We start from the raw sequence: 18287 nt of genomic DNA, 5'->3' as shown, positions 1-18287 counted from the left end.
GGAGAGATTTGGAACTATTATTTATAGCTGACAGCTGGACACTTTTGCTACGGTTCCACCATAAGAGATGTCACTCCCCTTAATTTCACACTCCATAGTGTCCGTCTTACGAATTTTCAAACTGACGGTCACGTAACACCTGACGCCCTGACGCGAGTTTAACATTTTTTCCCCATCACAAAAAGTGCACAGCGCCGCTAAAGAAGTTTCCACTTCAAAAATAACTTTTACATTTTTTTACGTCTTGTATTTGTGCAAGGGGTCAGTTTTTATTTAGTGTGGTATATATTCAACAATTCCGTTTGTGATACTTTCAAGGCTTTTTAACGGGGAGTTTTATTTTTCATAGCGGTATCACTAAATGACTGAACGAACTCACGAATCATTCGAATGAACGAATTTCTGGCTGGAGGGGCGAAACCGGTCGTCCACCTCGTCTCGTTCGTTCACATTCGAATCAATCTCGCTCGCTCGCTCGCGGGGAGCGCCGTGACTTTTTTGTAGTCGCCGCAAACTCATCGACCGTTCCGATCGAGTCGCGGCAGCCGCGTCCCGAAACAAAGGATTCCTTTCAAAAACATGTAAATTGTGACACAAAGCACACATATAATACAGTCTAGTGTTCCAATAGTCCTTAACTAGTAGATTTGGGGCTGTAAATCCTCTTCCCATCATCGGAACGGGGCGTACGATATCGATATCGACCTAGTGCGCCAGTGTTTATGTTTAGTAAAGTGGGTATCTTTCGGTGTTTGTTTTGCAAACAGTGAGATAAAAGTATCATCAGTTAGTTGTTCGGTTATGTAGTGTTGTTGTGCCGAAGATGTCAGTGAGGATGTGGGTGTTGTTGGCGTTGTTGGCGCTGGCGGGCGCGGAGAAGCCTGCCGGGGAGTCTTTTTTGAGTGACATCAGCCGGACACTGCGCTCGGAGATGGACAACGTGCTGAAAATGGCGGATGTGATGTACTCCCGGCCTGATATCAACACGACATACGTGGCGAGCGTGGAGTTCGATATGAGAGCCATGGGGCCGCTGTACAACCACACGGGGCTCGTCATCGACGTCATCGCCAACAAGCAGGCCTACCCTGAAGGTAAGAGGAGTCTGCAGATTTATTGCCTTACAGCTTCAATGCCTTCAAGACAAAGGAGATTCTTAGAATTCCTTTAGTTGGATAGTTCTTTATTCACATTGAATTAGTCATTGATATTATGAATAGCACTAAAATCTTGAATGCATTCATAAATGCCGAATGAGATCATAATAAATCATGGTATGCCTATGTCACATTAGTAACACATTTTTTCTGCCAATCTTCATCAGCTTTTATATACTTATTTCATTTGATAGTTTTTTGGTAATATTGCAGATAACCATTTTCAGTTCACTAAATTTCCATGTAGATATCTTGAATCAATCAAAAGTCAATCACTATATATTTTATCACTATAAAAATACCATTTGGGTTTTATACATCATCAGGATAATTTAAGAAAATATCTATTCAATACACAGGGAAAATTAATATGAATAAACAAAGTTATTGGTACATTACAATACAAGTGTGAAAAGTAGGAAATTACATTTCGCACATGTATTGTACAACATTATACAGTACATATGGCCCGTAAAATTTTCGACATATAAATAAATAAATAGTGAGAATATACTGCCGTTGTGTAAACATAACCAGGAATCTTCAATTCAATTTTACTGAATTTAAAAAGAAAACAAGGACTACCTTACAGCTTATAGATCATATAATTCACAAAGACACGTGCCTTGACTCATTTTGTCATGTTAATAAAGGTTAGTTTTGACAAATCTGTGCGTCATCATGGATGACACGAACTATACTTGTCAAAATGATTCTTTAAAAATTAAAAAATAATATTATTTGTTAGCATACATGCTTTTTACAGTAACAGGGTAGATCTCTCTTTTAAAGTATTCAGAGATTGTGATAAGAGACACCGCTCTTTCGCAGTAAAGTATCTTAACCAATAAAAGTGATACAGGTTAACTTAAAATACAGAAAATGCTCTCCTATATCATTACTACATGATGAGTTCTAGAGCTGTGCCTAGAAAATAGAAAAGAAAATTAATAAATTTACAGGTTAAAGATGCCAGGTTTGTCAGGTCAGGATGCCAGATTCTATGGGCTAACATGATCTATGCTGTAGCAGTGGTTTCTAAATAAACCATAGAATGGTTCACCTAACAATATACCACTAACCTGGAAGCACTAGAATACTTTAATCAGCATCAGGTGGTGTGGGCATGTTCTCGGAATGGACGATCGCCGCTTGCCTAAAGCTATGTTCTACTCAGAATTAGCAGAGGGAAATCGGAAGCACGGCGGTCAACACCTTCAATATAAGGACATGCTAAAGCGCCTTCTGGGATCGAGCGTGTGGGATCGATCCTGCACGTTGGGAGGAGCTCGCTGCGAAACGGACATCTTGGCGGTCTACCATCTTCGAATCCGAATTCGAATACGCAAGGATAGACCTAAGCCCTCCTACGTGTATACATACAACACGGCCGGTCAACTATACTGTTGTGAATCTGAAAGGGTGTTTAAGAGCAAGTTTGGCCTGGTCAGCCACATAAGAGCTCATAAGAGGAAAAACCCTTGATTGCTGAGGTCGCCGTCATCGAAATCGATGTGGATAGGGCTGCCATCCGTCCGGGTTTTCCTGGATTTTTCCTAGTTTGGAGGCTGTCCGGGGGGGGTGTCAAGAAGTGTCCGGGCAAAACCCGGACACTTTTCATGTAAGGAAGCACATTTAAACTACATGTAAAATTAAAGGTCTTGTTTTAAAAAAAAAAAATTTTTCGGACTCGTCCGGGGAAGAAATGCGATATACGCCAAATGTCCGGGTTTTTTAATCTTTGTCCGGGTTTGGCGAAATTCGAGATGGCAGCCCTAGACGTGGAGGACTATGTATTTATATTCATTCCCAAACTGTTGATAGTATGTGTAAAACATAAAATTCTATTCTAAATAATTCTTTATAAAATATAACTGGAAGTAAGTGAATGATCTACAGGATACCTAGATAAAGATAAAGATAAAATTCATTTATTGACAGAACTGTGTACATGTAGATGTTGTGGGTAAAATAAAGTCCAACAGCTTGCCCATTTCGGACGTACAATAATAAACTTAAAACTAGTCAAATATACTAAAAGTAACAAAACATTAACACCAATACTATTTCAAAATAATTTTAACCATTTATACACATAAAATATTCATTTAGATTGTAGGAGCTTTTTATTAATAGCCATTTCTTGAGCTTATTTTTAAATGCGATGCCATTTTCCGACTTAATATATTCAGGTAAATGATTAAAAATCTTAATTCCGGAAACATAAGAGCTCTTGGTAAATATAAAACTAGAAGATCTAACTGTACATACATCATATTTATATTGTGTACGTATATTATTTTATAGGTCAATTTTTTTGGTAAAAATATCAGTTCGTTCCTTAACTAATACGCAAATTTCTAATATATAAATACACGTCAGAGTTAATATTTTATAGTCTTTAAAAACGTCTCTTAGGGATTCCATATCTCTCAGCTTAAATATAATTCTGAGACATTTCTTTTGAAGAAGAAATGTTGATTCAACGTTTACCGAATTGCCCCAAAATATTATACCGTACGTCAAGTGGGGATAAACATTTCCATAATACGCCTTCATTGCGACATCGCTTGAAGTTATATGAGAAAGTATGGATAGTGCATAACTTGTTCTGGCTAGTTTTTTGTTTACAATTTCAATGTGATACTTCCAGTTTAAGTTGCTATCTATTGTAATACCTAAAAAGTTTGTACTATTTACCTAAAATTTCATAAATGGATTCTCAAAGATATGACATCATTCTTCATAATAAAATTATAACCAATTACAGTGACTTGGTCAGCAAATTACTTATTGCTTACTTAGCGTTAGGGGATTATTTGCATAATTTGCGATTATGCACAGTTGCACTTTGACTGCGTTTCTTGGATGGCTGCATCTGGGGTAACTTTCACTGCTGCAACATCATATTGCAACGGAGTTATGAGACCTACTGACACATTTATTTTATTATGGACCCTAGTTTATGTATGAAAATTATTTTGAGTCTTTCTTTGGAAGTATTCATTCATTTAGATCCCCATTCTGGAAGGAACCAAAAGTAAATAAGCAACAGTCAAAACAATTTATAAAATGATGAAATCATTGGGTAAATGTAAATACCAAATTATTTCTGAATATCTGTTCATTTCAGAAAAGGAGAATAAAATAACAACAATGAAAAATACTTCCAAATGGTCCCCGCCTGCGATACTTACCATCAACATTTAGTGTGCAGTCGGGTTTTTTGTTTTTTTTTTTAAATATTTTTTTTAAGTTGTTACATTTCTATAATATTTATGAGCCATAGCCTACTTTAAATGCATTGCACAGGAGGGTATATACACACAATATGGATCATTAACCATTCAAACTCCAAGACATGGGAGGGTAGGTATAATTGACCTAGCTTAGCAAAGGTCTACATTTCAGCTTGGAATAAATGCTTTCGTATGTCTGGATATTCTCCTCTACAGGTTGCAATAAAGAGTGCATGCTTTCATGAGACAGGTCCCAGGTGGGTTTCATTAGCATCCTTTTTTAGGGTTCCGTAGTCAACTAGGAACCCTCATAGTTTCGCCATATCCGTCTGTCTGTCTGTCCGAGGCTTTGCTCCGTGGTCGTTAGTGCTAGAAAGCTGAAATTTGGCATGGATATATAAATCAATAAAGCTGACAAAGTCGTAGAATAAAATCAAAAAAAAATATTTTTTAGGGTACCTCCCCAACACGTAAATTGGGGCTGAAATTTTTTTTTGCTTCAACCCTACAGTGTGGGATATCGTTGGAAAGGTCTTTCAAAACTAACAGGGGTCTTCAACAAACATTTTTTGATAAAGTGAATATATTCGAAGATAATCGCTGCGAAAGAAAAAAAAATGTGTTTTATAGGATTTTAAATATGGGAATATTTCCTGTATAATCTGAATTAGTTTGGTTGCGAAACTTGAGGAAAATTACTGCAGCAATGGATTTTAATTATGCTATGTATATAATTACCTAGCATTTAATAATTTATGCTCATGATGAGCTCAAGATTTGGTTGTTTTAATTATTTTTGACCGAGCGTGAGCAAAGGCCTCATTTTCAGCTTGGACAAAAACGCTTTTGTATGTATGTCCGTCTACAGGTCGCTTTTCTCAACTGCATCTCGTGAAATTTGGTGCGAAGGTTCGTAGTAGTAGTAGTAGTAGTAGTAGTAAAACTCTTTATTGTACAGAAATGAAAATAAAACACTCATCATTAGTATAAAGGCGAAATTATCCGTTTAAGGGATATCTTCCAGTTAACCTTAGAGCAATTGAGGGAGAATTGGAGACGGTAGACATTAGACATTCGTCCTGTATAAAGTGGCGCAAAAAAAAATCAAATAGAAAAGGTATCCGAAGGAAAAAAAGGAAGGACTTCCGTCCTCAATTCTCAAAAAATCTTTTTAATTTATTATTCATTTTTATTGATGTTGTGAATAAGTTTTTGATAATTTTTCTAAATAGTCTAGAAATCGAAAGATCCTGGGGGTTATTTCGAGTTCTACCGCTCATAGAGAGACTAGCTAATTTATAATGTAATCTTTATTGTCAAATATATAAATCTAAACCTTTCGGAACTGTCTACATTGACAATGCAAAACGGGAGACAAGTGTACAGATAGCAGGGGAGACGGCGGATGTACGCAAATAACCATCATCGCGACACCCATATTCTCATCACACATGCATTCAACCGATGCAGAGTTATTACTTTCTGTGCTATAGGTAGGTATGCACATACTGACAGCAACACGCTTATGGTATTGAAATAAGCTTTATCGATTGCCAGTTATAACTTGGTAGGTTTTTTGCTAGGTACAGTCAACTGCAAAAATATGTATCGAATAAATCGTCTTATAAATATGGTACTACGCTCTTATTACACTGGAATAAGATGCTATGGGACATATTTTTGAGTAAGATGTGTACACCCATGTTTTTACACTTGACTGTACACAAACAAATTGACTAGTACTCGGTGTCAAGACTGTCATTTAGACATTTTTAAGTGTTCACTAACACAACTTAAGAATGCATTTAAATAAGGTTGACTGGTAGAGAATGCCTTACGGCATTAAGTTCGCCTATTGTACAGTGTGTTTTCTTATGTGCAATAAAGATTAAATAAATAAATAAATACTGAATATAACTGGAATTTGTTTACTTGCTTACGTTTATTGTACTATGATTCATATGTAACGTATTCTACAGAGGTATCAAATCACTGATTTACATATTTCAAGTATAGTATTTGTTATACAAAAAATACAGATTTAAGTTTTTTTTGTTTTTTGTAATAGCCACTGACCTATTTATATTTTATTTCCACACATGAAACTTATGATCTTTGATCAAAAATTGTGTATATCTGTATGTTTCTAAATAAATAGAAAAAATAAGTCTGTCAAGCTCGAGGCAAGGCTATAGTATAGCTCGCAGCAGCGATTAAAGTGGTTGAGTGACATATATCAATGAAGCCGAAGCCCTGTGAACGAAGACGAGCTTACACATGAGGACCATTAAAGCATTAACGCCCGACTCAACATCTTAGGTTTTTGCGTGGTGCTAACCGGAGGGCACAGTAAAGGAACCCACGAAGAAAATGGATGAACGATCTGATCAAGATCGTAAAAAAACCGTTGGAAGAGAGTCGTAGGCTTAGCTTGCCGTCTTTTCCTTGCTTTTTGCTTGCCGGGATACCGAGCGTTATGGAGATCCTGGGGAGAGGCCTGCCACGCCGTCGACGTCTTTTGGCTATTATGATGGAGGACGGTGTACGTAAAATACCCTCTTTAGGTGATTTCTGTTGATTTGTTAGACCTGTACCCCAAAAGCATAAGATTGTTGTAGTAATTCACCGAATCGCATTTCACCTTGAATGAAAAAGATATCACTGGATTTTTTTACTTGACGCACTTTTTCCCGTAGCCTTTGAAATTAGTATAATTAATTTATAGTATTTAATTTTTCGTGTAGTATGTTACCGAAGAGGCATTTCGCCGCGATCGACGTTTGTTTGGGACTCTATTTAACTTGATACGTTAATTTGATGCTTGCACTAAAATTAAGTGTTTTTTTTTAACACGTTTTGTACTTGTAGGATTAAGCCTCAAGTGCTATCAAACTCATTAAAATTTTATCTATGTGACGTTGACGTTGCGTTGAATCACGTCGCCAATACAATATCGAGGTGAAATGCGACTAAAGTAATAAACGATTGAGTCACAACGCGATGTTTAAATGTACGGTCGAGGTGAAATGCGACTAAAACTTATAGCCACTAGAAAAAAAAAACTATTGAGACACAATGCGAAAATTAAATATGAGATCGAGGTGAAATGCGATTCGATGAATTACTACAACAATTTTATGCTTTTGGGGTACAGGTCTAACAAATCTTTCTGTTGTGTCAATAATGCTGTTAAATGTTAGATTATGTAATAAGGAGATGACTTATCTTTTTTACTGTATTATCACATTGCTTTATCATGTCTTACGATTGTTAAACTTGTCTCACTTATCTACATTATCTCGCAAAACATTCAATGACATTGAATTTATTTTCATTCCTACACTGTCGTTACATGCCTAGTCATTGATTTGTCCCATTTGTTAAATTAAGTTTGAATGTGTGGGAGGGCCTTCGCGCCCCCGTTTGGAGCATTTTTTATGAGATCTGTCTGTGATAATTATTGCTATATTTTCAACGCATTTCATTTACTAGATTAAGTATAGAAAGATACTTATATTATAGGTCTATATAATTATCACAGACAGATCCCATAAAAATTGCTCCAAACAGGGCACGTGCCCATGCACGAGAGTTGAACAACAATGCCAACAACAAAATCATGTATTATTTTGATATTAGAATTCTTTTTTCGTACCGTACCGATAGCAAATTGAACCGCCAACTGCAAGGTGGACCAAAAAGTTTCTTCAAGGTTTTTATTATCGTGCTAACCCTTTGAACGCTTTATGTCATAAAAACAAACATCACTCAAACGCCAAATGGCACATGGGAGCTCATGTAAACCTTACTCTAAAGTGTGAAGGTTACTTTGACAGCGTCCGCCGTAACACCTATAGCTGTCTTTGGCGCTATGGACACGACTAGTAACGACGACTTTAGGTGTTCTTGGCGTTCAAATGGTTACGTCACATTCGGTCATTCTATTCATTCACACAATGCGATTAGTACTCTGTGTAGCTGTGTGTGTAATCACTAATCATTCACCTCAAGTCTCTTGGCGATACCTGTACTGCGCATACTGGCAGAAGATATTGCGTGCGAGTAAATGCGTATAGTGTAGAGCAACGCAAAAGTTTCTGGAGTAAAAAGGTCCATTGAGTATCATTTCAAAGTAAAAATATGGTTTCCAAGCGAGGGGCAACAAAAGCTAAAACCTAGTTGGTCAGAGGTTAATTATTTATTTTAAGATTATTATAATGTAATGTTTACCCAGGTATTGGCTGTTGTATTTATAAATGTTGTTATGTATTTTTCTTGTCACTATATGATGTTACTAGAAATGTTGTATTGACTTGTAAAAGAGCCCTTGAGGCCTACTTGCAGAATACATTTTTGAATTTTGAATTTTTTTTCCGAAGAATAGTAAAATGGCCTATTGTGTAAGTATTTATCCATAGTTGCTAATGCATAGATTATCAAATCAACTGAAACGCTTTGATTTGAACCTAAAGTTAGAGAAAGCATAATACCTACAACTTCAAGTTGCCGTTACATCTAAGTAATCGTGTACGCGGAGTCTGACTCATGCTTTTATTACCTATACTGATTACTTTATCTCTCGCTTCCTTTCGACTAGAGTAGCTTTTGTTCACCTACAAATTATGTTTTAATGAGGTCTAGTCAAAGTGGTGTTTATCATTATACAATAACACTCTTCAAACACGTTTCTAGAATGATCTTATTGGTAGATGTCTTAAAAGTTCTGGCTTCAATCAGATCATTTAACCTAACCTAACGACGGATCTATGGAAAAGAAGGGCCATCAATTAAGCGATCTATACCCCCCCTAAGTCCCGATGTCCTTATAAAAAGACAAATTCAAATCAAGTTTCAAATTCGAAACTGCAAAAATGATTCTGACTTAGGGCGATTCATTCTTCTCGTTGTGCTGACATGACACTGCTGAAAGGCTGGCAAAGCTGTAAGTTGCAAAAGGCGCGCACGCACGGGAGCTGGGCGCAGCTCCGGGCGCACGTCGAGGCCAACGACCCGTCTGCTATCGCGAACTTAGGGCTGCCAGTGCATCTAAGTATCACGTATTATAAGATCGATCCAAGCTGGCGTCGATTTTAAATGAGAATTTTCACAGTTCAGTACAAACCTCGCGCCAACTCTTATGATTTTTTTTATACCACGACGGTGGCAAACAAGCATACGGCCCGCCTGATGGTAAGCAGTCACCGTAGCCTATGGACGCTTGCAACACCAGAGGCATTACATGCGCGTTGCCGATCCTTTAAAAACCTGTACACTCCTTTTTTGCCCTCTTGTAGCCCCTCGGGAAAACCATAGCGTGTGCTCAATTAAGCGAGACGATACTTTACTCCGGGGCAAAGACTGCTGCTTTATAAATCGCAAGTCAGACCCCATATGGAGTATTGCTGTCACCTTGGGCAGGAGCACCTGCATGCCAGCTTGGACCATTCGACTCAGTCCAAAGGCGAGCTGTACGAATCGTCGACGATCCCAAACTCACAAGCGGTATTGAACCTTTAAGTCTAAGGAGAGACATTGCCACCTTGTGTGTGTTCTACCGCTTGTACAATGGGCTGTGCTCTGAAGAATTGTTTGACATGATGCCAACGGCCGCTTTCTATCACCGCACCGCTCGCCGTCGGCAGGGTGTTCATCCTCACACCTTAGAACGTAAATGGTCGCGTACTGTGCGGTTTAAGAGGAATTTCCTCCCGCGAAGGCTTCGGCTGTGGAATGAGCTTCCTGCCGAGGTTTTCCCGGATTAGTTATTTTGAATTTACCTATACATAGTTTTATGATATAGAGAAATAGCTAGAATAGAGAAAAATACATTCTGAAGCCGGAGAACAGCTCATAAAATTAGTTGCCAAGAAACACGCAAGATTCTTAATGTTATTGGCTTATGAGATTACCAACTTCTCATTTTACTACCCGTTCTCTTCAAGTTTGCCGTTACCTCCCGGCCCGCTTCCCCGCATTCCCCTCTGACGACTTATCCACTCGGCTAACACAGTTTTACAACTACTTTTATACTTATAATACAATCAGATACACAACAATTTATAAATTAAACATTAAAAAATAAAGTAAGTAATTTTTATTTGTCGATAGTACTAGTAATTTTAAAGTACCTGTGACGTTATCATGTAACGGTTGCCGACGGCCAACTTGAAGCAAACGGGTTGTATCTTCAGTTGATTGTCAATAAACACATAAAGACCTTATCTGCTTATGACGAAGCAGAACTAATTGATTAACTTATTCCGACTCGCATACAAGGCGTTATCTAGAATTATCGGTCTTGATACCAAGATCGATAAGATCCAGTGTTATTTATGCTAAAATGATTGCATGCTTTGTTATGCTACGGTTGGGCTATTTACTGTCAGATTACGCAAAATGGCATGACCAATCTTTATGGTTAATTCAAGTCGGGAATCCCAAATGTAGTTTTATTATAAGAACACGAAAACAATATCAATGAAAATGCTATTTTAATAACCTTGAATAGGCACTCTGGACACTATTTCACTGCTTTTCCTCTTTATACTTTAAAGGTAAAAGTTGCTTCTGTTGGAAAACATAGATATGGTTCTCGCCGGCTTGCCTAATTTATTCCATATCTTTCAAAGTAACTTCGAATGTTTGCATTTGACACGCAACTGATGAGTATCGTGTATTGAACACAGAAGTGTCTCACGAGAAACATATACGAATCGGTAAAAACATTATTGTGCGAGCCCTGGCACACAATGGCAGCTCTTTTTCCTCATTGGCCGCATGCAGTAGCTCTATTTTTTATTGTTTGCAGACATCAGCCCCTATAAGGCCGCTTGATTCATATGCCAGCCAGCAGGTTACTTTTTATACCCCATCATCATTATTATTTTACAACCAATATAAAAATTTCAATTATCTGCGAAATAATTTCTGTGTAATAAAGATTTTACGCGTATTTAACGGCAACGATAGATGTCGAAACGCTGAAATGGAGCGAGTTTGTTTTGCAATCGAAGCTGTAAATCGCTTGATGCGAGAGTTGCGTGACCTGCATCGGTTTATGGGACAGTGGCTGTAGGGCTTGCACGCACAGACGTGTAATGTCGCACTGTTTGGACAATAAATTGTGTCCTATGTTCGTTACTGAGGTTGCTCCATGAAAGAGTATTTCTAAAATTCAATGCGCGCGGTATTCGAAAAAAACTATTGACTAGCGGGCAAATCTGCTCAAGTTCTACAACAAAATAACTTATGCAGCACTACTAATATGTAGAAATAATTGAATGGTTGATGCGATTCTAAATATATCGCCATTTCATATCGAATATGCCAATGCTTAGTCGCGAAACCGTTCGCCTATTCGAAGTTTGATTGCAGTGTCTGAGAATCTGAGAGGCAAATGCTCACCTATGTCCATTTCTGAGATCACTCCATACTAAATCGGGTTGTGAAACTGGATTTTGCCACCGGTTTGTCCGCTTGGAACGTTATTGCGCTGTCTGACAAATAAAGAGTGACCTATTTTTTATTTCCAAAAGTAAACATCGAGATCTTATCCCGATTTAGTACCATTCCGTGTCTGTTTGATATTTCCATTAGTAGTTTCCGCGTTAGTAGTTTATATCATGTAGGTACCTACCTACTCAATTACCAACCAATATTACCCAAGGAAGGTATTTAAGAAACAGCAAACAGACTATGATCTGTCCAAGATAAGCTTATGCGTAGTAAAACGAAGACACCTTCTCTTAGATTGATCTAATCGTCTAACTGTGCATCAGCTGTGTAACGGTTTACCCGATCTTGAATCTCGGGTTGCACCTTTTAAGGACACCAAACGACCTCTATTCCCCTACTTCCATAAATCGTATTACTCATGTCTTTATTGGAATTCTGATGTGTTAAGACATTTTGTTTAGGACATCAGGGCAATTGCTCAATGGAAATATTGATACGATCGACATTTATAATTGGAATTTTTGCCGAATTTTGGGAAAATCGTAGCTTTATTAAATCTGATCCTAGTCTGCTCTTTGCTTTTGGACGTAGGACTGTCGTGAGAGATTATTCGTTCCTCTGTTTTCTCCTGCATGCATTGCATCGTACGGGAATCCGTGTGGCCTCATAACAATTCCAATCTAATAATTACCATCAATGGGGTTGGCCGGTCAAAGTATTAAACAGATGGCGCCATCATAGCTTGCCCTGTCAATCCCTAGAATTGTGTCAAATTCTTGTTTTTTTTTTGGAATTTTGTGACCTGGATTCCAGTATTTTAAGCCAAATCTCATAGAACAAAACTAGAGACAGGGGCAAGCTATGATGGCGCCATCTATGCAAACCTTTGACAGTTGCCAACCCCATTGACACTTTTGATTAACGATTGACTTTCTAACTACCAAAGATATTACATGTGGTAGTCATGTTTGAAGTGTAATAATGCAACACCCGAATCGGGTAGCATGTATGAACCTAATGTAATATTTAAAACTTTTGTACCTACTACATGTATGCAATTATAAAAGAATAAAGAATAATGTCTTATTAACTGCAAGAAGGTGCAAAAGCATGACATTATTGTATGATTTATTATACAAAACCGCATGATGATATTACATCGATATCGCTTCTATTGTTTAGTTCCGTTTGCACGTGTGGTTTACATACTGCAGCAGCGACATACGGCCTATCGACTGAGACATTTATATCTCGTCACGGCGATTTAGTAACGATACAGTCAATGAAAGTTGGGTATGGCAGAAGAAACATCAGAGTCAAGTGAATGCAGTCGAAATGAGAGCGTTGAGAAGTGTGTGTGGTGTAAAATTACAAGATAGAATTAGGAACAGTGTGATAGGGGAAAAGTGTGGACTGAACGAAGATGTAGTGACAAAAATTGAGAAAGGTATGTTGAGATGGTTTGGACACGTGGAAAGAATGAGTGAAAGAAGGTTAACAAAGAGAGTGTATAAGGGAGAAGTAGAAGAGGGAGCTGGAAGGGGTAGACCTCGGCGGACTTTCTCTGATCAAATCGGGGAAATACTGAAGAAAGGCCAGGTCAAGAGCACCCTAAACCGACGAGCGTGTATGAGAAATGTCATGAAAGTGAAGGAAGCGAAAGAGGTATGTCAGGATCGTAGCAAGTGGAAATCCGTGGTCTCTGCCTACCCTCTTCGGGAAATAGGCGTGATTATATGTATGTATGTACAGTAACAATAGTTTTCAATGTCGCTAGTGCCAGAATAGTAGTCCACATGATGAGAAGTGGTAGGAGTCCCGCTGGTCCCGCAGTAGCCAAACAAAAGCTTATTGGTGTTGACTTAAGATATGACTTTGTAAATGGTTATACAAGTTTTTGGTTTTTAAGTGAGCGTTTGCAGACATATTTAATGTTTTCAATGATTCTTGAAGATCTCTAAAGGGACCGAGAGATTCCATAGAAAATTGCTTCTTTGACATATCAAGTATCTAAACAGTTGGAAATTAGCGAAAGTTTCTGAATTTGATGACTTCTCGTTTTATGTATACCTACTCATAGTACCACTTTTATATCTTGTTAGAAAGTTTATACATCCCTGTAATAAACGGTTCGTAAAACTGCTGCGAGGCAAATTTCTGTCCTACTAGCAAAAAGCGTTTATAAGACATAGTTTTATGGAAACATACATCTTTATTCCTCTGGACATTATTCATGTTACTCCCAACTGTTCCAAATACAGTTCATACCAAAAAGGCTTATATCAATTGCTACTCGCAATAGTCTTCGTCTCATTGATTTTGCAAGGAAAAAAGGGACGGATGAAAAATGTTCGCGAACAGCAGCCGAACGCCCCCTGCAGGGTGCCGACAGAAACTAACGCGCTTAACTGATTATAGGTGAATCTTATGTTCTGTGCAATAGGGTTTATTTAAAGTGATGATGGAACATTAAGTAGGGAACTAGTATTTACGAGCGAGGATGATTGCGGAAATGGCAGTGGCCGTTAACTTGACTTCAAAGCGACGTCCTGGAGTTTAGTTTTATTACAATTACCGTTTATTAGCTTTTAAGTAGCCATGCTTAGTTTTATTGGCGTTGGCGAAATACTTTGTCATTTACTGAAGGCGGCGTCAGTTAAAGAGTACATCGGCAGAAACGCAAATGGTCTAGTGGCCTACCGCAAAAATCGAAGTTCGTTAATTGCGGGCATTTTTCTCTGTCACTCTAATTACGTCTTAGTGAGAGTAAAAGAGAAAGATCCCCGCAATTTGCGAATTTCGATTTTTGCGGTAGACCCCCAGATATAGCTACTGCCTACAAATAGTTATAGAACTGTAGAAAATATGCCGATTTTTAAGGCTATTTGGTGAACGAAAAATAGTTCATAATATTTTTTTCAAAATTTCAGAATTAACTCGCAAATATCCGGACTGGTGTTGTGTTATGTTCTAGCGTCTCTGATGCTATCTGTAATTCGCTTAAAATTAACCTTGAACACAATAACTTCGTTACCACATTATAATAAATCTAAATGGCTTTATTAAAACACTAAACCTTGCGAAAGTTTCCCACGGACGTAGCTCTTATAGCTCTAAATTACTGCTAAAACACAGTAAATAAGTGCCATATCAACATGTACAGCTCTACCTTTCTCAATTACCCTCCACGTTCACATGGAGTCGTATTCATAACACATTACTGTACAAACAGGAACATGTTAATTATCCGTATGTGGACCTTGTGTCTAGGTAATAAGGTATACAAGTCGATTGTTAACATTGGGGACGATTGTAATGGAGCCATGCTCCCACCCGTCAAGGAAACTGTATTATTTCCATAATTTTCTTTTAATTACACATTGATTATGTTCTCATGCATACATTCATACTACCCTTGATTGTAATCAAACCCTTGTGAATAAAAGATACCTACTGTTTTCCGCTTTTTATTCACTTTTACTAAAACGTTCTCCATCATTAATTTTATGGGAGCTTTTAAAGCAAAGCAAGTTAGAAACTCGGCGGTGTCTTCTTCATTGTATTATTACGAGCAACCGCCAATGGGAGTAGTTTTAAGGATCCCGACGAACTTTATCATGCAAAGTGATGCAGCGATAAACTAGCGCTTAATAATCTGCCATTTTGAATTTCCATAAATCCGCGCTTGGAATTTGCATCATAAGCGTATCACTCACTTGATGAGTCATGGAATTTAAAAAGGACCAACCTACGCCGGTTAAGTGTGCCAGGGCACACGCCCGAACCTCTTTCACTTCACGCTTTGCTACACATGTTCTGTGTTCTGCCTTTTACATTGTCTGTTAGAGATGCATTACAGTCAGGAAGACATTGTAAAGAAGACAGGATGCTCGGACATACCTGTATATGCTTTGATTGAGTTACAAATACAATTATGTCCAGAATACTACTACTACTAGAAAGAGACTGAAGTATACCTACTCACTTCGCTCGGGGTATTTATATTATTCAAAAATATTCTCAACTGAATAAAGTCATTGACACGCCTTGAGAACGTGACATGACAAGTCCTGTTTAACTGAATGTTCTCCGTATATTAAACGTGTTAATTTAGTACCGCTAAAGCAATTGAGATTCCAATCTAGAGTGTTGCAACGTCACGCCGAAACAACGGTCCAGTTGCAGCCAGATAGACCCCTTTGTGCGTTTGATTGCACTGCATACTTGTCTGGTCATGAACGGTGACGCAACGTGACGTTAAGATTTTGTAAGGTCATTTTTAAATAAGGTAGCTGACTTTTGCTTAGTCTGGCCGATAGAGCGGCTAGATATTATTAGATTGCTGTTGTTTATTTAGTAAAGGAGTAACGATACAAGAAGTCAAGAACTCCTCCTTGAATGTGGAATTGTAACTACTTATTATTATTTATATTTTATTTTTTAATTATAAGTCGTTTCTATGATGGTAATTTGAATTAATATCTTTTGTTAGTGTTTTTAATTTCTTTATATAATTTGTTGACATTATTAATTTATAGTTAAGTGCATTTAAATGATTGACATGTTAATCTAATTTTTATCATCATTTTGTTATTAATTATTATAATGTAACTGACAGTGTATGATTAATACCAATAAAAATTCTATTCTATTCTATTCTATATGAATGGCGAGAAACGACAAATATTATACCTAAAACCAACAGAAAGGGAAGGTGTAATTCTTTGTAATTTGTATCGTCAAGTATTTTAAATTGTGAATGTTATGATTATGATTGAATTGAAAGTTTTGACATTCTATTCTCGACTCGTTTTGCCTGTCCATCCAGGCAATCAAGGGACGTCACTTCCTTAGAACTAATTATCCACTTTCTACTTTCCACGTTCGAAAATTCAAATTCGCATCCATCAATGACGGTTAGTTAAGCCTGGAAAACTTCGGACTAATGACAAAGCGTTTTAATTACGCAGTCTCTCCAAAACCAAGGTTTACTCGTAATTAGTTGGCCAATCATATTTTAGCAAGGATTGCTAGGTTTGCGTAATTTGTTTTACCAGGTTTGAACCCTCCGCTTTCGCTCATATACAATAATATGCATTAAATCAGTTACGCAAGGGTCTTATAGATCTCATCCTTCAACCGCGCAAGATTATTGTGTGATGTCCCGTTTTATTCCGCTCTCCGTGGCAGCGTGTACCCAATCAGTGTTGCTTTCGCTTCGACCCCGGCACGTACGAAAAGATCAACCCGATATTTAAACGCTTTTCGCTTTCACCTGAAGCAGGGAACAAACTCTCACGACATTTGACAGAAATTTAGATTCAACACAGCGTAAGTTACGTGTGAAACGCAAGTACTACAACACTGAGTACCCACTGACACAATCCCTTATAATTGTGACTGTGTGTTTACTGTGTTTTGGTGCCTTCTGGTGCAGGTACACAAACTCCAGTGCAATCCTGGGAGTCCCTTTGCTAAGTTCAAGCATTGTTCGCATGGAAACAGCACGCAAATGTTTGTAACAAACGATATTTTAAACATCACCCAACACCAACACATTAAGCTTAACCTTCACATTATTCTTAAACGATAATGACATATTGCGTGATTTCTGCATCATCATTGACTCACCGTATCACCGACTCACCGTACAACGTCAGCAGATCGTGCATTACCCGTTGACGGAGTCAACAGCCGGCTAATTCAGGCCAGTAGGTGTTCAGGCTTCGTGCCAAGGCTGTATGAGAACGGCGCCTATTGTGATCTCGAAAGTTATTTTTGTAATTTGCACATTGTTGCTTGATTTAGCAAAATAGTGTCATGATATTTTTTACTTGTGAATTTGTAGTTTATGGTCATATAGCGTCAAACAAACGTAAATTTAAACAGCGTTTGGTGAATATAAGAAAAAAATAGTTTATCGTATTACTTTTTTGAAACACTATTAATTTTGAAAAGAGTGCTTCGTGCTAATCATTTGTAGACTGTATTTTTTTTGTCTTTTTCCTGTTACTTTTGTTTTCCTGTTACTGTTTAAAAAATGATACCAGCCACAAAACAACTTATATATTCCTCATAATGATATTAAGATAATTATATGTAATACTGTCTTACTATTCATAAGTGCTAGGTCTACATGAATAAAGTATATTTGAATTGAATTGAATTGATTCCTAAATGAAATTGTAGTATGTAAATGTAATCTTGTTACGGTTACACTTTTATAAGCAAATAGAAACTAACAACTGCATGTTCATTGCCACTGGTTGAACAACCTGTCGGTCGTTACGTTATCAATTAATATAAATTAAGGACATCTAGTTTTATGTTTAGAAAGGCCGAGTGAGAGGTGATATGGTAACTGTTTTGTATCGTTCGGTTTTTTCCGCGTTCACAAAAACGCGATGACATTGAATTAGGAAAGTTATGTTCGTTT

General features: G+C 37.5%; 1 protein-coding gene across 4 annotated transcripts in view; it reads left to right on the top strand.

Moving 5' to 3' along the window:
• The first annotated feature begins 456 nt into the window (after positions 1-456).
• Positions 457-18287, top strand: part of LOC133521824 (prominin-like protein) — a 130416-nt gene continuing 112585 nt past the window's right edge. For 2 of the 4 annotated variants that reach the window (XM_061856907.1, XM_061856904.1), the window contains exon 1: positions 458-1094. In XM_061856907.1, coding sequence (XP_061712891.1) covers positions 824-1094 — 271 coding nt within the window. In that variant the 5' untranslated portion in view covers positions 458-823. Of the gene's footprint in view, positions 1095-18287 lie in introns of all 4 variants that reach the window. The other 2 variants (XM_061856908.1, XM_061856905.1) reach the window with 2 other exon arrangements.

Source organism: Cydia pomonella, chromosome 10 (genome assembly GCF_033807575.1).
Source record: "Cydia pomonella isolate Wapato2018A chromosome 10, ilCydPomo1, whole genome shotgun sequence".
In the NCBI taxonomy this organism is placed as follows: domain Eukaryota; kingdom Metazoa; phylum Arthropoda; class Insecta; order Lepidoptera; family Tortricidae; genus Cydia; species Cydia pomonella.
This window is presented reverse-complemented; position numbering and strand designations above follow the sequence as displayed.